The 24,829-nt window shown below is 40.8% G+C and overlaps 1 protein-coding gene across 1 annotated transcript in view; it reads left to right on the top strand.

Moving 5' to 3' along the window:
- Lrpprc (leucine rich pentatricopeptide repeat containing) overlaps nucleotides 1-24,829 on the top strand; it is an 83,863-nt gene that overhangs the window by 37,987 nt on the left and 21,047 nt on the right. Inside the window, exons 20-27 of the mRNA XM_052186495.1 lie at nucleotides 17-130; nucleotides 1,097-1,227; nucleotides 1,841-1,926; nucleotides 3,263-3,470; nucleotides 11,110-11,234; nucleotides 11,665-11,771; nucleotides 20,137-20,205; nucleotides 20,866-20,956. Coding sequence (XP_052042455.1) covers nucleotides 17-130; nucleotides 1,097-1,227; nucleotides 1,841-1,926; nucleotides 3,263-3,470; nucleotides 11,110-11,234; nucleotides 11,665-11,771; nucleotides 20,137-20,205; nucleotides 20,866-20,956 — 931 coding nt within the window. The remainder of the gene's footprint in view (nucleotides 1-16; nucleotides 131-1,096; nucleotides 1,228-1,840; nucleotides 1,927-3,262; nucleotides 3,471-11,109; nucleotides 11,235-11,664; nucleotides 11,772-20,136; nucleotides 20,206-20,865; nucleotides 20,957-24,829) is intronic.

Below are 24,829 nucleotides of genomic sequence, written 5' to 3'. Positions count from 1 at the left end.
TGTTCTTCCCATGTAGACATCCCAGTTTACCTCATCTGATTTGGAATCAACACTTGAAAAACTCAAAGCTGAAAGCCAACCTGTAGGAGATGTCCTGAAGCAGCTCATCCTGCTGCTCTGTTCAGAGGAGGTAACCCTGACAGCTCTGCCCTTTTCACATGTGCTTTTTGGGGAGATAGTCTATATAGGCCACAGTGAGGAAAATCAAATACAATGTTTATGAATTTTGCACTTTATTATTAGGTGTCATGCTTGAGAACAGTTCAATTAAATGAAAGGCTAACTAATTTTAGCGACACCATGAATGGCATGTTTTCGGGTTGCTGTAGTTTGTTTATGATAATCTGCAAAGTGAATGATAGTAACAGCGTGATAGGTTTATCATACATGCCAAATGTCCTTTCAAGCCATGGCTCCGGTCTCTCATATCCAGATTGTCAAGCAACTGATACACACAGTAGTCATTTGCAAGTCAAATATAACGAGCTTGTTAATGCAGGGATTGAAATTCCATTTTCCTGCTAGGAAAAAGCTTTCCGAGATAAAGGTCCCTTGCCTTCCCCAGCAGGCCTGCAGCTGCGCCTTGTGTTCATGTCAGTGTATCTGCAGTTTGTGTTGTATCACTACACTCTTTCAGTTTCTGCTTCAGTATAACTGTTAGTGTGCCTGTGTTTTTTTTTTCCAGGGGAAAAATTGTACTGTAACTAACTTTGAGATGATATCATGGCACTGTTACGTTCCAAACCAGCCTTTGTCACATCGCTTATATACCAAACTCTTCTGAAGAGCTTTTCAGTTCTGTGTATTTCTACCTCTGGAAATTAGACTGTTAGGGATGACTTGGAAAATATTGTCATAGTCTAATTTTTAATTACAAATAAAACTTTTAAGACCTGCATAAATATAGCTGGCTTGCATGTATACACACACACACACACACACACACACACACCCCTCTAGGGGCAGAATTAAGAGTGTTAAACCATTTAATTTTTAAAATACTGTTAGCTTTTTTAAGACTCTGCACAATTCAACAAAAAAAAGTGGTATTTTACCTTTTATATTTTTTCTTTTTCACTAAATCCTTTTATTATAGAATATGCAAAAGGCCCTTGAGGTGAAAGCAAAATATGAGTCAGACATGGTTATTGGTGGCTATGCAGCTTTAATAAATTTGTGCTGTCGACATGATAATGCAGAAGATGCGTTGAACTTGAAACAAGAATTGTAAGTGTCTTGGCAACTGGAATAACCCAGCAGATGTATAAAGTGCCCTTGATGCATCGTGTGGATGGAATATTGCTCTTATGTACTTTTGAAAATTCTTTGTTTTTAGTATTTGTTTAAGTTCCGCACTGGAAGGGCTCCTTAGTCCCTGCTTCCTGCAGGGAACATGCAGTTTAGTAGAACATTCTAGTTCCCAAGCCAAGGAGTGCGGCAGCGGTGGCTTTCCAGTGAGCTTCAGCCAGGTCCATTGCCGTATAGTGTTGTGCACAGTCCTGTCTGCTCCTAAGAAGCCTCTTTTCCTTACTAATAAATTTTTAACATGGAAATAAGTAATCTTAGGTGTCTGAACGTTCACGGTGAAGGCTAAATGTGGAAAGAGCTGTAAAGACCAAGTGTGTCTTCAGCATTGTTCTGTGCAGCGACGCAGTGTGTGTGGTTCTGTATTTTTATTTCTGCATTCACGGCTGTAATTAGCTTTGAATTGATACATACTTTCAAACATGTTATGTGTCAAGGCCAGTTAGCCGTTTGGTTAGCTTTTGGAAAGTAATCAATTGACTATGACTCGTTTTTTGTAGTTGATTGCCTCATGTAACTCTGGCTTCTTTTATAGTGACCGCTTAGATCCTTCGGCTGTTCTTGACACTACCAAGTATGTAGCCCTTGTGAAAGTGCTGGGAAAGCACGGCAGGCTCCAAGGTAAGGCCTGGGACAGAGGACATGTGCGCTGTCCTGCCTTGCCACTGGAGTCACATGTGAATTGATATTAATGGTGTATCATGTTCTACAAAGTGCCTGAACACTTTGCATACAAATTTGCATGTGAATCCCAGCAGTGCTGCATGGCCCTGTAGGCCATTAGTTTTAATGGATTGGCAACCTTGTCATTTACTGTTGCACAGCTCAGTGCCTTTTGCATTTCTGCAGCTAGTTTTTATTAGCATTGCTGTTTGGATTGAGTTTGAAGATCATGACTTATGGCACAGTTTGCTTATGTGCCTGCACTAATGGCTTTGTTTTTGCTTAAAAAGATCTGAAGGCTGAACCTAAAACCTGCAAACACAACCTGATAGATAAGGACCTGAACTGCACAGTTTTGTCTTAACCTTCAGTTACATTGACAAGATGGATATTTCAGTGAAAAGCGAATTTGATTACATGAATGATTCGCATGCTCTAATTTCCTCGTTGGAAGATTGCTAACCCTAATAATATAATTAATTGTACTTGATATGCAGTCTTGCTGGTGCTAGTTTTTGGTGTTCTGTTAGCCTTGTACTGGAACTTTCTCCGTACACTTCCACTTTTTTATTTTCAGAAGACATGGAATGGGAACTTTTTTGATTTGAATGTTGGCATTTTTCCTAGGAAAATGACTAACACAAGTTAGTCTGCTTTTTAAAATTAGTTCTTGTAAAGTGGTCAAAGCATTTTGTCTATATAATAATTGATAAGAAACATTATAAAAATGCACTTATTCCATATCCTAAAATGTTTGTTTGTACCTTCCTAATGAAGCTTAATGAATCTAATGTATTAGCATGCAGTCTTTTGGAAAGCTTTCATTGCCTCTGCTTGGCTAATTAGTATCGACATAGCAAACAGGCCGTATCGGTATCAGACCATTAGTCTGGCTGAAGATACAGTGTAAACACATCTTTATTATCTGGCCTCCTGACAAGCCATCTGCCGAAGAAACAATGGTGTGATTTAGCAGATGTTAGCTCTGAACGATAAAAGCATCCATTTAGGAGGATCTTACAGCTACAGGGCAGACCATACGGGGCTATGTGGTGCAGAGTGGGCACACGGTCCCTATCTATAATTTGTAGTCAAAGTTGCAGGGAAATGATAAAACCATGCTATTGTGGATTTATAATTGTAGTCTCGTTTAGAAATGCAAGTAGTAATTAACTCGAAATCGGCATTATACACTAGAATTTACATTCCTGCTGGGCTAGAAATGCTGGTCTAATAGCAGTTTGTTTTCCCTACATGAAATTACCTAAGGGTCTTTTGTGTTACTTCATTGTAGATGCTATTAACATTCTAAAGGAGATGAAAGAGAAGGATGTTGTTATCAAAGATGCAACAGTCTTGTCCTTTTTCCACATCCTCAATAGTGCAGCTTTAAGAGGTGAAATTGAAACAGTAAAACAGCTGCACGAAGCCATCGTGACTCTCGGGTTGGCAAAGCCGTCCAGCAACATAAGCTTCCCATTGGTCACTGTGCACCTGGAAAAGTAAGCTCATTGTGCTTTGGGTTGGGGATGGTGGCATTACCAGAATGTGCCTGATCATTTTGGCATTTGTTCTGCAAATCCTCTGGTGACGTAGAACCCTTGACACATTTGTTGATGTATAAGGGAGCCATACACTAGGAACCCCTTCAGACACAGCAGCCCAGTGGCTGGCTGTTACCTGTCAGTGGAAGTCTCTAGTGACTTTTTTTTAAAGAGCGTATAATGGTATTATATGAAATTGTATCTGTGGTTGGGTGTGGTGGCACACACCTATAATCTCAGCACTCTGGAGGTTGAGGCTGGAGGCTGATAGCAAGTTCAAACCAGTCAGAGTTATATAGTGAGTTCTAGGTCAGCCTTAGCTACAGAGCAACGCCTTAACTCCAAAAACTAAAAACAAGGCAGGTGTGGTGGTGCATGCCTTTAATCCTAGCACATGGGAGGTGTGAGGCAGAGGCTGGCAGATCTCCCAGTCCTGGGCCAGCCAGGGCCATAGTCAATGTTTCCTCTAACCTTTGAGTATAGTAAGTGCTGGTTATTAATGAATAAGAAACTAGGATCCTCTGGAAGGTTTTCTTCTTGTACCCCATGACTATTATCCAGGGAATAAACAGAGACTTCTCCTGTGGTTTCCCTCTATTAGTTGCTTAACTGCATGCACCAGGACACTATTCCAGCTCTGAGAAGTATTTCTCTTTATGGCAAATGAATTTTGTTGGAAAGGCAGGATTTTCTGAGATTGTAATTTTTTTCCTTCCAAATGCCCTTGTTGGTTGGTGCCCAGAGCAAGTCAGTGTTCTACTGAGGAGAAAGGGCTGTAAGGTTGAGCAAGCACCCTTCCCTTGCTTCTCTTTTAGGTTTGTTTGAACTTCCTACTCCTTGCCTGTCTGTCATTTATTCTGTGGCTTAATGTATTTTATAAGTTTGCTTATTCTGTGATTAGGATTTCCTCATTTTTCTGTTGTATTATCCTACCACAGTTTTGCTCAGTGTTAGAGTAAGACTGACTTACCTTTTAATTGTTCTCATTGCCTGTCATCACCTGTGGTAGTTTTAGTTTTGTTAGATAGTATAGTGACTGTATGTAATAATGATAGTGTTGGGTTTAAAATATAGCACTGAAAATGCCTCTTGTAACTAGCTTCCTATTAGTAAATGTGTATTTGTACATTAGGACCTGCACATACCCAAAATAATTGCTTGGCCATCTGCTCATAAACATTCTCAAGCTAGATACTGTACAGATCTTCACTTTACAATGTCAGTCACATTTTTTTCAAGAAATAGTGATTCAAACAATTGCTGCTACTGAGTTCTCCGACTTACAGCAACTTTAAATAGAAATCCTATAATTAATATGCTTCCTAGTGAGTTTTCTTGATTGTTTAAAAGGCCCATCTCTGCAAATTGCTTGTGGAACTCTACACGGGGATTTGAAAGAAATGGGCCCAGTGCCCAGAAGAGTTAGGCCCTCCTTTACCACTGGGCAAATCCAAGTAGCTAACAAAAAAATGAGGTCATGGTAGAAAAGTATCTTGCACACAGGGCCACTTTGAAGACAGAGGAGACGTGAAAGTTTTCCAAAAGAGGTCTGCAGATGGGGCTCCTGACCCAGGGGTCAGTGTACTGCTTGGCGCTTGCTTACAGTGGTCGATGCTTGTCACCGGCACATTTGGCTGTCTTTGAGGACATCTAAGTGAGGACCTTTCTTAAATGGTGCCGTTGCTGTTGTGTCCAGATGTCCAGATACTTACAGAAGTTAATACCTTCTGTTTTCACCTGTGTGAGGTTTCCTTTGTTTTTGTATTATTCTGCCTCTCTCTCTCTCTCTCTCTCTCTCTCTCTCTCTCTCTCTCTCTCTCTCTCTCTGTGTGTGTGTGTGTGTGTGTGTGTGTGTGTGTGTGCACGCATGCGTATTCACAGTCTCCATGACAAGGTCTTTCTGTTTAATCTGTCATACCAAAACTATTATGTTGACTGCCCTAGTTTTGTAAAAATAATAAAAATGAAACAAAGGAAGCATCATATTTTAAAATACTACCCCTACCCCCCAAAAGACCAAAAAACCAAAAAACCTCTGGTAGCATTTCATCAGGAAAAACTGGGATAAAATACTGACTTGGAAACTTTAATTCAATTATGTTTTGCCTGACTGATAGATAGGTAACTAATTCAGAATTGTGATAAGTACCAGGATTAACTATGCCAAGCCTACCCACATGACCACAAGTATTTGATTTGATTCCATAGCATTCACTTTTTAGTAATATCATATAATTGACTCTGCTGGTTATGAGCTCATCTATAAAATGAGCATTCTTTATTCAAACGGGATAAAATTATGAAAACAGTTTCAGAACATCATTTTAAAGTTCTTCCTCATTTCATTTTAAGGCAAGCATCTTTCCAGGATGTCACTGCAAAAGACTAAAGGGGATATCATTTCATAGTACAGTTCTGATGCAAGTCACCAAGGGTCTGTGGACCTGCTTGTTGAACTCACTTCCAGTATTTGGATAAAACCCAGAGGAAACAATAGTATGTTAGCTTATGTTACTTGTGTACTGTAAAAGTGCTTTGTGGTTTTGGAAATAATGCATTTTGTTTTTATGCATTTGACAAGGGAAGCCATAAGGTGTATGTAATTGTAAAGAGTTTGGTAAACTAACCTGCTTTTACGTTGCCCATGTGATAATCCTTAACATCGACCAGAAAGGGATAGAGCTAAATTTTTCGTGTGCTTCTTACTGCTGCAACCTTTAAAGCCTTTCTTTATCTACATATAGTCCAATTGAGTGTTCCTGTAAATGCTTTGCATTTTATTGTGTATTTTATATATTTCATTATACTCCTACTTGGCTTAGGGAGATCACAGAGGTCTCTGTTATTAAAGGAGAAAGAACTTGTTTAAATGAGTTAAAAGGGCTTCTGAGTAGTCTTCCCGCTAGAGTAAAGAAAATGAAATTAATAAGAATGTGAGATGCTGGCTCAGATTCTCGTGTCCCACACGATCCCTGTGGTTTTCTTGCACGTGGAAAGTGTCTGAGGCTGTTGCATTGGATTCTGTGGGGACTGATGATTAAAGTGCTGTGATTTCTGCTTTCTGTTAAGGAGTTTTGTGTGTAGTGATTTGTGCTATAATCAAGAGATGCACAGATATTGTTCACTTCTCTTCCCAGAGCTTTTGCTAAGTTAATGTTGAGTTCTTCATAAATGTCAGAATCTCCCTAAGATGAACTCATAAAAATTTAAATTTTGAAAGGGTGTAGCCTAGTTACATATATCTTACATCAATGGGAGGCACACTGTAAAATGCTGGTTGTTCTGTGGTAAACGCCCCCCTTCAATTTGAGCATCGTCATTTGTACTGGATACTTTTATTATATGTGGGAATGCTTGCCTTCCGGAGTAAAACTCTTTATACGTTGAAAGGGAATTAGGGAGGTTTGGCTCTTTTACTCCATTATTGCAATTAAGAATTTAGCATCATCAGTGCCAAAGGACAGAAAGTGTTTCATTCGCCCTAGGGGGACAGGACAGTGATAAGATGATTTTTCGTCAAGGATCATTGGGTCGTAATTAAGTTACATTCATGGCTACTGCTCTTTGAAGGGTGATTGGTAAATGACAGGCTTCGTGTGCTTCTTAGGACAGTGTGCAGGAAGGGTTTCTCCCTCTGTCAGAAAATCCTGTTGAGCCCGATAATGTAAATGTGGCATTTTACTCTGAACAAAAGAGCAGGGAAATGAGCTATCTTGTCTAATCATTCAGTTGTTTAACACCGACTTCCAGTTTAGACTCAATTGGCTGGAAAGCACTTGACATGTGAAGTTAGTGCTGTTCCCAACGCATGTTTGAGTAAATTTTAAAGTAAGTGACAGCTAAATTGTACCTAGGGAAATTACAAAGCCTTCAACACAGTTAATTTTTTGGGGAGGATTAGTTGTAATTGCAACACCAGTCTCCTTGAGGATTTCTCATTTAAGATGATGAACGGGAGAAAACAAAACAAAAACCTTCATTTATTCAGCTCTTCAAGGTGCTGGTACTGTTGACAGGCAGGTGTGTGAAGGCGTCCTGGCCACTCTCCCCATCCCAATCCCGGATGGTTTTAGGGGTTTGGCCTTTTGTTAGTTTGAATGCTATGTGATGCCTCCCATTTCCACCCTCATCTCCTTATCCCTGGTGAGGTCAGATTTGAGAGCTGGCCAGTCAGTCAGCCCTGCAGGAAATTGCTACTTCACCAATACTTTATACGTAATGTTGAAATACTTTATTCCAATTAAAAAAACAGTATTTGTCATTTTTTTTGTTGCTTCAATTATGATTCTACCTTGGATTTGAAATTTATTTCCTACAGATGTATAAGGAGAACCAGGTCAAGCTAAAGATATGAATTGGCAGTTGTCTTCTAGTTGTAGGAGGTCAGAATTGTGTGCAGCATGTCTGTGGCAGCATTGAGAAGCCTTTCAGTGAGGGCAGCTGCTCTCTCAGGGAGACCTTCCTGTGAGTGTGTGGTCAGCAAGCTTATACCGGATCTAGTATATGCTCTTCTGTTGTTGATATCTCAGCACACCTTCATTTCCTAGTCAAGACTAAAAGAATGGGCAAACACTAGTGAAAAATATAGTTTATATCATTTTACGTGTAGTCATATTTTCTTAAAAATGAAATAAATAGTGAGTGGGACACAATGGTTAATAAAGACACTTCCTTAAGTTTTCAGATTACTTCCTAGATATATGTATTCCTATTTGTATTTGTATATACCCTGAAAATTTAGAATTACAGAATCACTTTTTCTCTAGTTTTATATTTATTTCACATGATTTGATAATGCTTATAAGTATGTATTAGTGAGAATACTGCTTTTCAAAATTGACTGCTCTTTAATAACATACAGCTTTAGTTCTAAGAATTATTTTATGTAGTCCCTCAAATACATATTTTGAATAGTTTCTAGTCTTTAAAGGTAGTGCAGGTGTGTGTGTGGGGGGGGAGAGGGGAGAGAGATCTGTTTTTGAGAAAACAATGATTGGAATTTGTTTTTGTGGAATAAACTTTACAATTGTATATAAAACTTAGGGGCCTAACAGACTTGAAATAACAGACCAAAGGTTTTGAATATAGATTTAACAGATTAAAAGTTCTTTTTCAAGCAACTGTTATTTTTAATTATATTTTTGATGTACCAAGTGAATAAAGAAGTCTGGAGTACTTTTAGGTCACAGGGCCTGTGGTGTGCCGGACCGGCCGGCGGTGTGCCGTTTCACATTCTGTCTAGGAAGAATTTTCTTCCCCTTTCCTTTTACTATTTTCCTGCTCTTAGTGCTTTCATTCTGACTGCAGTGGTATGGAATGACAGGTGATCTGGGTCAGCTGGGACTCAGTGGGCCTTCCTTCTGTGGACTTGGACTGCACTCTTCAGTGAGGGTCAGAATCTGCGGTCCCGTGAATGTACATATTTTTAATTTCCATCTTCTGTTTCCAAGCTCTGCCAGAAAAGATCAGGATGACGTAAAGGGCATGAGGAAGGCAAATTTTTAAGTGACACTAACCACCTAGGAGGTGCAGGTGGAAAATAGCAAGGAACCAACCAACCGTTATTTCCTTTATTTCCATTTTTAGTCCAATTTGTAGGAAGTGTTTTATAGATTAAATATATTCTGTCAGCAGCCTAAGAAGTGATAACATTGGTGTCTAAAGTTACTAACAAATATATGAATTATTTCCATTTTTCTGTTGTCTTTTCTGTTGTTTGGAGCATGTATAATCTTTAGAAGCATATATTTGGAGACTAAGGACTATTAACATGTCGTTTTGATTGACAGAACAATTATTCATTCATTTATTGATAGTTTTGACCTAATGTAGGGAAAATACAGTTGAGACAGTACTGTTCTAGTTTGGAAGTCAATCTGAAAAAGCAGATTTTACTATTAAAAAAAAATGGTATGTCTTACTTTTTCTCTTACAAATGTGTTCCTAGTTTTCTGTGAAGGGGAATTGTAGAGAGGCAATAACTGAGCCTGTGTCTGAGCAGGGGATGCTGATTATCTGAAGCTTTAGCGTGATGTAGTAGCTCCTATAGCAGTTCCTTCACATGACAGTAATCTAGCCTGCAGCATCTACTTTCCGTTTTGAAATTAACCTGCAATTTAGTCTTCACCCCAAATGACGAAAATTCAAATGACTCGGTGGGGTGCCAGAAGATGCAGTGTAAACAGGGCTCTGTGCTGGGCTGCAGACTTCGCTTTACCATGCGCCTGTTTCTCAGCGTGAAGCCATCTCAGTGAACACTGCTGTGAACTTTCCTTAGTATAGTTAAAAAGCTTATTCTACATAAGGTAGTAATCCAATCTAGGGCAACATAACATTTGTGTGATGGCCAAATCTTAAGGCTTTTAGTAGTAAACTGTAAAAGGCCTTCTTCTTCTGTGAGGACAGTTGGCGTGAGAGTGCCCTGCCCAGAGGGGGTCTGGGTGTCACCAACTGCACTCTTTGTATCTTGAACTGTGCTTTAAAAATATATCTCATGTTTTCTCTTTGTTTAAAACATATTATTTTTAATGATTTGTTTGTTTTTATTTTGTGTGTGTTGGTGTTTTGTCTTCATGTATGTCTGTGTGAAGGTGTCATTACCCTGGAACTGGAGTTCTGACAGATCTGAGCTCCCCTGTGGGTGCTGGGAAGTAAAGCCACTACTCTTAACTGCTGAGCCATCTTTCCAGCCCCAGGCGTGCTCTCTTCTTTTTTTAATGTCAAGTTTCTTTCTTTCTTTTCTTTCTTTCTTTCTTTCTTTCTTTCTTTCTTTCTTTCTTTCTTTCTTTCTTTCTTTTTTTTAAAGATTTATTTATTTATTACATGTGAGTACACTGTAACTGTCTTCAGACACCAGAAGAAAGCATCAGATCTCTTTTCTCTTTTCGGATGGTTGTGAGCCACCATGTGGGTGCTAGGATTTGAACTCATGACCTTTTGGAAGAACAGTCAGTGTTCTTACCCGCTGAGCCATCTCTCCAGCCCTCAAGTTTCTTATAACAAATAACTGCCCTGCAGGCAGTGGTCATTTCCCAGTGTCTGTGGTAAAGTGCCTAGGGGGCCCAAAAACTTTCCCACTGCTGCTGTAGCTTACTCTGTTCTTCAGGCACAGCCGCGGGCCTTGTTGTCTCTTCTCTTTTAAAAAAAAGGAAGAAACTGAAAAGACCCAACCATGAGAACTGTATCCGACATCTCTATGGCTGCCTTCTTCTTTTTCTCTTTTCTTTTCTTTTTTTTTCTTTTTCTCTTCTCTTCTCTTCTTTTCTTTTCTCTTCTTTTCTCTTCTTTTCTTTTTTCTTTTTCCTTTTTCCTTTTTCTTTTTCTTTCTTTTTCTTTTTCTTTTTCTTTTTCTTTTTTCTTTTTTGACCTTCCTCCCCCATCCAAACATTATTTCAGAGGCAAGTAATAATGACCAAGTGATGAACTGTTACTTGAACAGGTATTGTAGAAAAGGGCTGTTCTGAGTTTTCTCCTTGAGCAGAGGGGTTTTATGTCTTAAGTAAGTTCAGTTGCTGACAGGTTCTTTGCTCTGCTGTTTCTGAGAACCTAAGCTGAATTTGATACATTTTTTTCCTTCATTGTCAATTTATTTTCCAAGGGATGACTTACCTGCTGCTCTTGAAGCCAGCATTGCCTGCCATGAAAAATATAAAATATTACCCAGGATTCATGATGTCTTATGTAAGCTAATAGAGAAAGGCGAGACTGATTTAATCCAGAAAGGTTAGTGACTGTCAAATATCTTTTCCTTCTTGCATCTTTAATCTGAATGTTGAAATGTGAAAGGAAAATTTAAGACTAGAAAAATACCTTCAGAGAAACTGTTAAACTTCTGAAGAAAGTGATTCTAAGTATTGAGGAAACCTCTGGTTTGCAATGTCTGTTCTTTGGTGACGTAGCCCGTCCGTTGTTTTATGTGCACTCTGCTTGTTGGTGGTGCGCCTGTATGAACATGTAATTCCCTTCGTGGTTCTCTTTAAGGCTAGTCTTGAGTATGTAATGCCATCAGTGTGTGCTAGCAGATAGGGACTCTGTAAATTAGACAAAACTACAATCTGTTAGCCTCCGTATTTGTTCTTTTTTACCTGTCTAAATTGCATGATACTGTGTAACATTTTCTTACGGTCTGTGTGTTTCCTTCTCTTCTGTCCAGCTATGGACTTTGTGAGCCAAGAACAAGGAGAGATGACAATGCTCTACGACCTCTTCTTTGCTTTCCTGCAGACTGGAAATTACAGAGAGGCCAAGAAGATCATTGAGGTATGATTTTTAACTCTGCTCTTCTAATCTACAGCTATTTAGACTCTTAAGTAGAATGCATTTAAAAATTTTAACCTTTAATTATCCTTGTTCTGATTCATGTTAATAGAATTCAGTCCCAATAATAATACTAGGAAGAGGGTGGCTTGGCCAGCTTTATTGAATATAATTACAGCTCGGAAAAGGCAGTCTGGTTGTATATTGAATTTGTTTCCTCACTTTGCTAAATTCACTGTTATATATCAAAATGATATTCGCATATTAAATCTTGAATTGTAAAACAATTAAATTAAACTGGTATTCCTGGGTATAAAGTTGCTAATCCTCTTTGCAAAAGAGTTCTTTGTTCTTAAAAGCAGTAAAATTCAATTTACTGAAGACCAGGCTCAAGATTTGTTGTAATGCTTGTCTACAAGTTAATCAACCAAACAAGTACTGTCTGCAGTGGTTTGGCATTTAATTTAGATTTTCTTTCTTCCTTTTTTATTTATTTTTTGTCCCTACTATGCTAAGCAGCTTATAGGAAATAGGTGACAAACCTGTCCTCTTCAGGATTAGTATATTCTATCTAGGCTTTACTGCAGTGTTTCTTACTGGAATTCATAAGATGAAGGCTAATGTGAAGTCTGCCCACATGGTGGTCAATTTTATTATCAGGCACTCCTGTGTCTGTAAGAGAACACTCTGTGGGAAGCTACATGACACAGCAAGATATTGCTGTGTCATTGAAACTTGATGAACAACTCAGGAATCAAGTTGCCCCAGTCACCCTTTGCTCCTGCCTCTCTCTGTCTTTTTCTCAGTGTCCAGGGTCCCAGGTTGGTGCTTGGTCTCCTTATTTATATATAAACAGAAGGTGTAAATGTGGACCCAGACCGTCATTGCTGTATCTTCAGTTTTCTTTGGTTTTGTTTTTCCAGACAGTATCTCACTATGTAGCTATGGCTTCTGGAACTTAAAGAGCCTCCACCTCCCAAGCGCTGGGATTAAAGGCATGGCCATCCATGCCTGGCTAATATTTTCAAATGTTTTTAAAGACGAGAACAGTGTAGATCAGTTTCGGTGTAGTGCTCTCCCTCCCCATAGGCTTGGCAGGCACTGGTGGATCCTGTGTAGGGAAGCTGAGCAGGAGGGCCAGGAGGCCTGAGGCTTCAGAACAAACCCTCTGCAAGAAAGGCAGCATCAGTGAAACAGTTCATTTTCATGGGGACAAAGGCTATTTAAACCTTTTTGAGAGTGACTAGGGGCTATCAGGGGAGTGCCAGGGATACCTCATTTGCATGAGGAGGAATTCCAGAAGCTGCTGGACATGACCTTATGAGGGGAAATGAAGTTTAACATACCTTCCTCCAGGAGGGCAAAGGTACCTGGCACAGGGCAGGGTGTCCTGGGACCTGCAGGCCTTGGGTTGTGTGGGTATCAATCCTACTCTGCCGGTCTCAGGATGAGATTTCAGGGCTTTGGACATGCCCTGCCCCACTCTTGCTCCAGGCCTGCCCCCGCAGTGCAGGAGATTATGAAATTCAGATCTCAGCTTCTCCTTTTCTGTCTGCATAGCTGTCAGTGTCTCAGATGGCTTGTGAAACTCAGTTAATCTGTGTTCTCTAGAAAGTGGTTCAGCAGCTCTGAAGGGAGCACTGACTGTCTCCTGCTGTCTGTGGCAGTGTCTGTAGGCTACTGACTGAGGACATCGGTGCCCTCCCTCTGTAGGATAAACAGAATCCAGTAAAAAATGCCAGAGACAGCCGGATGGTGGTGGCGCACGCCTGTAATCCCAGCACTCTGGGAGGCAGAGGCAGGCGGATTTCTGAGTTCGAGGCCAGCCTGGTCTACAGAGTGAGTTCCAGGATAGCCAGGGCTATACAGAGAAACCCTGTCTCAAAAAAAAAAAAAAATGCCAGAGACGTGAGCTCCAATTTCCCTCTGGCGTCTATTAAGCTCTCCTAAGCTGTTTTCTGATTGAGGAGGAATGGACTGTCCGTCTCTAAGACTCAATCACGTGTTGTGGTAAAGCAGCTTGCATTCCCTGGGTTATGGTGTGTGAGCAATAATGTTCTTAATTCTCTTTGCCCCTCGAAGGTAGGGAGTTTGTCTCCTTTATTCTATGTGATTTCTATGTCTTCTTTATTCTATGTGAAACTGAATGAGAGGTACATGAATGTCACGTAAATAGCAAGAGAAGGCGAGCTTTTAATACGTTAGAACTGTGCCTGCACACATTACTTAGGAATGACTTAAAAAGCAGTGCATGTGTGTAGAATTGTTCAGTGAATTAAAGAATTTTGTGTAGGGGTTGAGGAGATGAGTCAGTGGATAAAGTGCCTTCCTTGCCAACATGAAGACCTGACTTCATCTCCCAGCACCCATATAAAAAGCCTGTACCGTTTGCCTGTAACTCTGTAGTTAGAAGGCTGCATGAGGCAGGCGGGGTGGGGGGTGGGGGGGAGTGGGGGGGCACTCTGGCCAATCAGTGACTTCCAGGTTCAGTGAGACATGGGCTCCAAAAAAGAGGAGACATGAGTCAGCCTCTGGCCTCCACACATACAAGCATAAGCATGCACACTTAAATTAAACACACATATGTGTGCATACACAGAGAAATTAAAAATAACTGTAGAACCACTGTAATGGCAGTGACTAGAAGAGCCTGGGGTGGTGGGTGAGAATGTCTTTATTGGTCTATCCCATTGATGAGACTCTAGGACAGGTCTGTTTGGTTCTTACTGTTTTGTGGCTAATGGAGGTTAAGTTATGGTGAGAATTGGTAACACTTTGTTATTAAAGTTAAAGCAACAAAAGATATAAGCAAGATTGAATTTATAAATAATATGCCCTGTTTTGTCTAAAAATGTCTGGTTTGTATACATATGCTATGTGCTATGTGGTGTTTTAACATAGACTTGTATTTCTATACACAGGAGGGTGAACTAGAGCTGTTTTTTAACATCTTAGATATTTTCTAAATTTTTACAGTGAGTAGCTTCTGAAAATTGTTTTTTTTTTTTGAAGGGAAAAAGAATGAGAAAGAGTGAAGTGGAGTAGGAAGAGTCTTAGCTGAGGTGAGGTCCCTTGACCAGATCTGTGGGAGAGGGGCATTCCTGCCTACAGCAGCGAAGTGTTCGTGATTTGAGGAGCAGGGAGGTGTGAGTGTGTGGGCGAGCCATCCCTCACCCTGCAGTGTGGCCTATTTAAGCATGGATGAGCTTAGGACGCAGGGAGAGAGAGCGTCCACAGAGACGGAAGCTCGTCCTTCATTCTGAGAGGACTTTGCAGGTTAAGTTGATTCCAGATGTTAGAAACCCTCGGGGCTAGAATAAGGAGATGGGGCCAATTCAAAGTAACAGATTCTGAATATACACAGAAGGATTCTGGGTAGGTTATGGGGGCGGGGCAGCTGAGACAGTGAGATTAATGAGGATCTCAGGGTCCTGGGCATAGGATTTTTTTGTTGATGATACTCAGGGTAATGACACAGAAGGTCACGTGAATTAACAGAGGCTTATTGAGATACATATAGCATCTCTGCCCATGAGTGGTAGATATGCATTGACTGTCATCTGAACCCTCTCGCTAAGGGGATGGATAGCATCTAAATGCTTCCCATTTTGACCAATTTCTCTCTTTCCTTTCTTAACAAATACTGATCATGTCTTATGGTCTCATCGGTGAGATAGGCCTTTAAAAATATATTGCTATCAGGAAGAGTTCTGTGGAAAAGGGCTATTTCAGACTGTGTCTTCCTGAGGAATTGGGGGCTAGGGGAGAAGTAAAAGGTGAATTGGGAACTGACAACATAGAGCAGCTCAGACCAAGGCTGCCGGCAGCACAAAGACAGTGCTTGCTCTGGGCCGTGCCTCTTAGAATAGTTCCTCAACAACACAAGCAGTGTGATGTCAGCCTTGGATGTTCATGTTTCGGTCAACACCTACTCAGCGTCTTTCCCTGTGCTGGGCTCCTGTCCCTCTTGGCAACGTATTTTCCACAGACTCCATGTCCAGCATATGGCACGTTCTGGAATGAACTGTACCATTGAGAACATGTTACTGCTTCTGTGGTTATATCAGGAAGGTAAAGTCTATAAAGAATATTCTATACCTTGCTCCAATGGTCAGTCATACTGCCAGCCCCACCTAGCCCCATCCCAACCCCCGATATACAGAACCAAGTATAAAATACAGGTCTTATTTTAAAATATGTGAACTATAAAGACTCAATTTGAATACTTATCTAGTCATTTTGTGACCCTTCTGTACTTTTAATTCAATGGCTTTATTTCATTTGTATAGAACTGGAATTGATGGGCTCATGCATCTTCCTACTTCACTGGATTCAACAGCTCTTCATTTCCCTGCATGAAATTCATTAGAGGCTTCTCTAATTGTTCCATTGTATAAATGAAAGTCATTTGATTTGTTTCTCCCTCGAGAAACATTTCCACTCTGACTTGAGTGTCACTTTTGTTCACGTCTTAACATCCATCTTTGGTTTTCGGACCATGTTCTTTAGGTGGTTTCTTGGTAGTCAGTTAATCAAGGCAGATATATATGTTTGTATGGGTGAATGCCCAGCCCCACCCCATGTCCCCCTTTCTGGTCCATCACACTAGAGATTTGAGTAGAAAGCAGGTCTCCAAGTTTTACCCTAGAATTCCTATTTAGAAATTATGGTCAAATAAGATGATATTTCTCTGTAATGAAAAAGCAAAATGTTGCTTTATTCTTTTAGAGTTTAAGTACTTCATTTACCTTCCAATATAGTCATAATTACAGAGCATAAAATAAAATGTTTTGTGTGATCCACTTTATTTCAAGATTGTAAATTAAATTCAGGGAGAGATGACATATACAAGCGGGGAAGGCTAAAAATGGTGTGACGTCTGGTGTTGAACTTCCTCCTGAGCCCTCCAGTGGTCAGCTGTCACTCGCTGCCTGGCTGTGGAGCAAGGGCTACAAAGCTCTGGTCACAGATTAGCGTTCACCTTCACTCTAACATCTTTCCCTGGGACTCAGACCCATGCCACCAGTTAGACAGTGTGTCTATAACCGGGACTCTGTCATGCTTAAGTGACGGTCAGGTGCATCTTCACATGAGCCTCACAAACAACTCTGAGAAACAGGGCAAAGAAATTGAGATTCCGGATGTAGGTTGTAGAGTCGGGTGGCAGCCATGGAGATTTCAATCAGGACAGTTCCCAGTTCCTGGGGCATCTTCAGCATGGTCCCTGTCACCATGCTCTCTAGACATCAGACCCCAACTTTGGATTATCAGAACAACCTTCTCTTACTTTGTTTCCCCTTCTTCGAGGTTAGTGTCCTGTCCTGTGCAGGGGAAGACTCTCATTTTGATGGCATCAGGGTTCAGAACTAGAACTTTGGAGTCTCGTGAAGTTCTTGTTACTCTTTGTTCTGTACTTGATGAACATAAAATTTTATCCCATTGCCTTGCTTATTAGGGTCAGAGTTCAATTTTGTATGCATTGTGCTGAAAAGCTGGTGTTGCATCTGGCTTTCAGGTGTATGTCTGTCCCCCTGACATGTGGTTGGGGGTTACCTTTAGTGCTGTCTCTCCTTAATTAATGCCTGTTAAGAGGACTGCGCTGCTGAGAGTCAACTGCTCATTTGACTTGCTCAGCCACATTTGTTCTTTTATATACCTGCTCTTTAAATGCATATCTGAAGGTTCTAGAAATAGAGGAAGGGGCAAAGGCCAGAAGTCTCACTGAGTGCCGTGGTGCCAGTGTCTTCCTGCGTCTAGCCTCAGCCTCGATGGAGGGATGCATAGTTGAAGTGGCTTCTAGGAGAGCCTGGTGCACATAATTTTGCTTTCTATTCTGCTCAATAATGGAGCATGTTTTATTGACAGTGGGTTTTTCCCCCCTACTGTTCCATTAGCTGTGGCAAAAAAAAAAAAAAAAAAAAAACAGAGCAAGTAAAAATGTACTGTTTTGGTCAAATTTAATTTTATATGAAGTAAAGGTTGAAACACAGTAGAGACATTTTCATGTCCTTTCACTTGGAAGTTATTTTATATTTATCTTTATTAACATGCATAGATGCTTATTGAGCCCATAAAGTTATGGAATGAAGCTATTGAGTAATGAAAATATTTTTGTTTAACTTTCTGCTTATGCAGTTGAGCTGAGTATTGCATTAGAACTGCAGAAAGTTCACACTCTGCAATGCAGTAACTGGGCAGAAACAAACATGGCCGTCATTCTGTCAGACTGACTATTTAGCCCTGCTGTCCATTAAATAAATTATATGTAAAGAAAATCCGAAAGAACTAGAAGTTACCTTGTTATTTTAATGTGCATTAGCTGGCCTTTGATGTTCTGTTGAACATTCCAATTAGGATTCAGTCACTTCGCCCTGTGTTTCTACTGCATTTTTCTCTTGCTGCTTTCAACTGCAGTGTTTAAAGCCCAGAGTTCAGTAAGATGCTCAGAGGTAAGCCAGAAGCATTGCCGTTCCAGCAGCCTAAGAGATTTAGTTAATCTGACCTAGATGTTCTTTTGATGATTGAGATTTATATATGAAATCAGTTCTCAATTTCAAAATGAAACATAGGGGAGATCTAGTGTCCAAGTCAGCTGTCCTGCCAGCAGCAGGGATTAATCAGCCCCAAACAGGAAGAGGGACTGTGGAGTTGTGCTGTTCAGATCTTTCGGATTAGGATCTGTAATAACATTGGAAGTTGTAAGTGAATGTAGCTCTTGGATTTTGCCGTGTTCTAAAGAGGATTATTTGTTCTTTTTCAAGGGCTCTCTGTACATTGATGTTGATTTCATACCCACTATGGTGTATGTGGCAAGGTAGATATGAGGGATTGTTGGATACAGTCTAGATGTAGAGGTTAACATTTGAAAGTGTGTTTTAAGATAAGATCAGTTTGATTTTCTACCCCAGAATATAGACACTTATTTATATGGTTAAAATGAACACCCACAATGTAAACTACACTTTTCTGTCCTGATACCCAAGCTACAAGGTGATGCTCTCTTCATTCACACTGCAGTGTGTGTTTGTTTTTAACTGGAATTACTGGTGCAGAGTGTCGAGGGGCACTCCTGCAGCCTAGCCACTGTGCAGTCCAGCCGAGGTAGGAGGACCTATGGAGCCTGGCAGTCCAACCGAGGTAGGAGGACCTATGGAGCCTGGCAATCCAGCCGAGGTTGGAGGACCTATAGAGCCTGGCAATCCAGCCGAGGTTGGAGGACCTATAGAGCCTGGCAGTTGGAGGTCAGCTGGGGCGACATAGCAATACCCCATCTCTGAAAATCCCAGAATCCCTAGGGTTTATAAATAAGCCCTGGCATTCTGGGGACACCTGGCCTCATGAGCAGTGGTGGAGAGAGAGGGCAGGCCCGGGACATCCTCTAACTTGGCATGCAGCCAGCCCAGATGAGTATGTACTTGTCTTATCATGATGCTGTGATTGAAATGTAGCGTTCCATGGTGAAACCCTCTTACAGATGATGCAAATGCTATCATCACAGGTACAAATCCTTGGAATTATGTTGAAATGGTTTGTCTTTTATTCCAGTATCCAACATTGTGAAACATGTGCTTGAAGCCAGAGTTACTGACTAAACCTTCAGAATTCCTAATTGAGCATATAACTAACATGCATCTCAATTATTAAAATAAACCAAGACTAAACCAATGTTAAGTATTTAGCTAATTTTAGATACTAAGCAACACGTCTAGTGATTGGTAGAGTACTTTTTTCACCCTTCAATTGGGCCTTATTAATTTAGGTAGAGTACTTTTGTCAAAATATGTTTCTTCTAAAATTGAAAGCTGCTGGTTTTTATTAAGACTTGTTTATGATTCTACTTGGCAAATTAGTAAGTCATCTACTGAGTCTGTTGGGATGTTACAGTGAATGGGTGGAAGGCGGGCACATGGTCATGTGTTGTGGGACAGGCATGCATGTGCATGCTTGAGTTTATCTTCACATGTGCTCCGGTTGACTTAGTTATTCTTCCCAGTAATTTTATTATTTAAAGATTCTTGGAATGACATGTTAGCCCCTGCATTTAATTCCCCATACTAAAACAAAACAAACAAAAAAAAACACCCAAAAGACCATAAAACAAAAAGATTATTGAATGAATATTGAGCTGGGAAGCAGCATCTTGGAATAACCCAAGTCTTCTAGATAAGTGTTAGATATGAATTCTGTTGTTTGCTTGGATCTAACCTCATTAACTGTCTGATAACTGTGGGGTCACATTATAAGGTTTTTTGGGTTTTTTGTTTTCTTAGCACATATGTGTGGCAGCTAATTTATTAGAGGGAGAATACTGTCTTCATGGGAGTATTGAAATGAGTCTTAGGTGTTGGGTGGTGCTTCTGTCTTACAGACTCCAGGCATTAGAGCTCGGCCTGCACGACTCCAGTGGTTTTGTGATAGATGCATCACCAGTAATCAGGTTGGTATTTGATTTCTTATGTCTGAAGCACCTAACACTTAGGAACATGTAAGTGAGTATCATGAGCATTTGGGAGTTTACAAGAGGTCCTATGGACACCACGTTCCCTCAGTGCTTCTCCAAAGAAGTGTCAACCTGCTTCATGACCCTGGAGTACATTAGAAGTCCTAAGAGTGCTGCTGGTCTGAGCCTTGGAAGTTGTGAGCAAACTGACAGTGGGTGTGTTGTGTGTAGAGTGTGCGGCATGTGGTGTCAGGAGGGGATCCTTCCCTCAATTCACTCCATCAGTCTGTTCTTAGTGCTCAGAGGTGAAGTCCAGGGACGAGGTTGTCTCCCCTGTGTTCTCCGCTGTTCTACCTCAGATTCTGTGTCTCCAAGGTGCTCTTGAGGATTCTTCTCACGATGTGGGTGCTTTGTTCTGTAAAGTCCTGTTACTCTGCTAAAATATTCACAGCATAATGATCTGGTGTTCTAACTACTGTCTCTATGCAGCTCTGTGGTTTAAGTAGGCACCCCCTGCTGCTGTGCCTGACCCTAAGTCCCTCAGTAAAGTTAAACTTATCCACTGGGGACACTCAGTCAGTAGGTCATTTCCGCTGCTTGTGTTAACTGTAAAATACACTTCTTACACAGTGTAACCAGTCTGTTCATCGTTTTAAGGTTGAAACTCTTGAGAAGTTAGTGGAGCTGACAGAGAAGCTATTCGAGTGTGACAGAGACCAGATGTACTACAGCCTACTGAAACTGTACAGTAAGTAATGCACTGTTTGCACTCTACTGCAGCGGGGAAGGAAGAAGTCAATGTGGAGTCTTCCATGTCTGCATTCAGCCATGCCTGCCAGGCCTCAGACCTCTGTGCACCCTGACACGCCCTACATGTGTGAGCAGGGGAGGGGCAGACACTGGGACTGGGAAGTCTGTATGAAAAGATGTCTTCATGATAGTTTTTAATTCTTGAAACTAAGGACATCCTAACAATCAAAATGTAACATGCCACGCTGCTGTCCGCTCATGTGGAAGGCTAAGTAGTGCTCAGGGTTAGGTGGCGTCTTCAGTGTGAGTCCAATCAGTTCATAACATGATTCTACTCCTTAGGGTCTCAGGAATTGTGTAGGAAGCCATTGGTGCACCCTGTGTTCTGGGCTAGGCTGAGAGACCAAACCAAACCATCAGTTACTCAGACTGATGGTCCATGCTATCAAACCAAATGAATTCCTCCTTTTCCCTCTAAAAAAAATCAAGACACACACACACACACACACAAACACACACACACAGGAGGAAGACGATAGGCAGTTGTGTGAGGTTGTCCTCTGCTTTAACCTTTGTGCCAAAGGTTTGAGGTACCTGCTCTGAGCTGTTTTCTTTTGATTGGTTGGTTTTGTGTGTGTTTTTTTTCTGTCTTGAAAGCCAGCCTTCACTCATGTTTAACACACACAAATGTTTTCTAAATCTTTTAAATGGACTCAGAAAGAACTCAAAGCCACAGAACTTAGTGTAAATCCTGAAGTGGCTTCCCCGGCCCTCCTGTAGTGGCTAATTATAACATACTCACAGGTGGGTCTTGTAGGGATGTGCACCTGTGTAAAAACTATCATTTGATAAGAGCATATTACGTTTTTTTACTCAAGTACATATTACAACGTTTTTCTCCATTTTAATCACCTACAAGTACTAATAAACTTGGGGGCTATCTTAGAATTTATTTGACTGATCCCATTTCTGTGAATAGATTCTAGTTTTTCACATTTGGTTCACACCCTTAATTTCCACTTGACGGACTTCCTGGTATTTGTCTTAAGGTGGAAGACTGGTGGGGATTCCATTCTTACAGGCGAATGATGCTGAGGTCTGTTATGCAGTCTGTTTATACACATGTGCATGTTGTTGCAGTAGTGCGCAGCCAGTGACGGTTTGTCCCCCTTGGTTTTATAGTAGAGATGACTCTGTCTCCATGTGTTTTATCATGGTGCTTAGGGTCATCACACAGTAAATAAATGCAATAATGACTTTCTTTTTGGAACACGTTGCAGTGGAAGCTTCCTTAATGTCATTATTGGCACCAAATCAGACGTTTTCTGACTTTAAAGATACTTCAGTTTGTATGTGGTGTTTTTCTTTTTCTTTTGCTAGTGTATTCAGACAAGTCTCAATCTATAACGTTGACTTCCCTAGAACTCCAGAGTGCCCTTTGATAGCTCTGCCTATTGAGTACTAGGATCAAAGACCTGCACCACCCACCAAACGCGGCTTCACTGCCTTCATATATTAAAAAGTAGACATTTATCTTTTGTGCTAAAACATAATTTGATTTATTTTTTTGCATTAGGAATGTCTCGATGGTAGCTTTTTTCATCTTACAGCCTTAATGTTTTATTCTACTTCAAGTTATTTCTGTTTCTTCTAGTGCATAGAGGCATATTTCACTCTGTGTGGCCTTTCTCTCTCCGATTATTACACACGTGAAGTGTGTATATTCTAGGCACTAAGAATTCACACAGCACAATAGTTTGCTGGCTGAGTGTGAAACTGTCCCTGTGTGTTCCATGCAGACACCCCCACCCTCACCCCACCTCACCCCCACCCCCTGCTCAAAGATGTCCATGGCAGCTGTCCATTTCGGAAATCCCATTTATTCAACTGCATTGTGGTTTGATTGCTTTGAATTCTACATTGAGTATCCTACAGTCTGGCTTTTTTTTAAGCTAATTATATGAAATAATTAGTATGGTTTTGGTGTCCTTGAAACCCCTAAAATTGATGACTTTTTTTCCTTAATGAATTTATGGGTTTTAAAGAACTGTTTTGTTTTAGTTGTTTTCAATACTCAAATTATCCGATATTTGGCCAGCAGGAGCCTCGTCTTTTAGCTCGTGTGCCATCTGCCATACCCAGGGTTCAGGCTGGTGCATGTTTCCTGCCCTAGACCTAAGGTCTTCGTTTGATAAGGGAGTGGTGCTTAGCTAACAGAATGGGGGTGGGGGGCTGGAGGTAACTTGGTTCTGTCAGCAATATTGGAGCAGTTGTTGACCTCAGAGGTAAAACCCGGGACTAGTTTGGTACCTTACAAACACCCAGGTCCCCAGGAATGCAGCCCAATAGCTTTGGCTATTCTCAGAAAGTTCTGGAAGAACAGCAAGTGCTCTCAGTCGGGCATCTCTCCAGCATCCCCCACAACCTCCTCCCATTTTTTTGTTTTGTTACTGTTTTTTGAGAGAGTCTTGTGTGGAGTCCACCTGTCCTGGAACTCACTTTGTAGACCAGTCTGGCCTTGAACTCAGATCTGCTTGCCTCTGCCTCCAGGTACTGGGATTAAAGATGTGCATACCAGCTCAGTATCCAGCCTTTTTAACAAGGATAAAGTTACCTTCTAATGGTTCTTGGTCTTTAGAGAATAGTATATAGCTGTAAATCGGCCACTCAACTTTCCTTCATTGCTTAGAATATTTGTGTGGGCTTTAAAGTGAGCGTGGCCCAAGGATGCTGTCCAGTCTCCTCGGGGCCTGAGGCACCCAAGTGTGCTGGTGACCTCACCACATGAGACCTGCTTCAGGTTCAGTGCAGATTCTTGGGCTTGGATTATTTTTGTAATCAAGCTTTAATGTTACATCTTAAAATGTATATAATGCTCAGGTTTTACATTGTAGGAGAAGTTTTTAATAAAGGTAAGGTATAGTTAACTTACCTTACCTTTACAATAACTTACAAGAATCTTGCTTTTGGGTCAGGCATGATGGCGCTCACCTTCAATCTCAGCACTTGGGAGGCAGAAGCAGGCAGATCTCTATGAATTCAAGGCCAGCCTACAGAGTGAGTTCCAGGACAGCCAGGGCTGTTACACAGAAAAACTCTGTCTTGACCCCACCCTCAAAAGGAATATTGTTTTAGAAGCTAACTATAAGTGTAAGGTTTATGTTAGTTAGATTGACTTTATTATCAAGTATTTATAAAATCACTCTTCCAGTGGGGGTTGCCACTGTGTGTGGCCTAGGGAATCATCCTCCTCTTCTTTACCTTTAGTCCTTATTGCTGATTTCTAATTCAGTTTGACTGTGCTTCACTTTTTGTTCTTTAAAATTTGTACTTCTAGTAGTTAATAGTTGTCAGAAAACTTAGTTTTTCTTGTTGGAGAGACAGAGTCTGGGGAAATCCCACTAATGTTAGTAGTGACATGTTCCCTCTCAATGTTAAGAAATAGAAAAATTCATGCTCTCTGGAAGATTGCTCATCTCCCTAAATAGCCCTTGCATACATGTTTGCAAATTAAAACAGAAGGACTTTTGAAGTAGAATTTACCATTTGGGACACTGAGTATTTCCACAGAGAAGTAATTAGGTTATTGGTACAAAAATCCACCTGTTCCCTTTACAAGAGACTTCATCAACAGTGTTATCTGTTGCCACCAGAAGTGGGGATCTCTGGGAGGCAGCAGGTGAGGTACAGACTCTCCTTGAGTCAAAGTAGCTGGAAATGTATCAGTGTAAGAAAAAGCATGGGTCAGAGCTTTCCCAGTCATTCAGACCATCGGTGTTCACAAGGCAATGCACGGTATTTATCATCCCTGCAGATAGACAGCAAAGACTGGGTATTACTTGTTTCTGATTTTGATTTTCACATTGGGCAA

The sequence above is a fragment of the Apodemus sylvaticus genome, chromosome 6 (assembly GCF_947179515.1).
Source record: "Apodemus sylvaticus chromosome 6, mApoSyl1.1, whole genome shotgun sequence".
In the NCBI taxonomy this organism is placed as follows: Eukaryota; Metazoa; Chordata; class Mammalia; order Rodentia; family Muridae; genus Apodemus; species Apodemus sylvaticus.
This window is presented reverse-complemented; position numbering and strand designations above follow the sequence as displayed.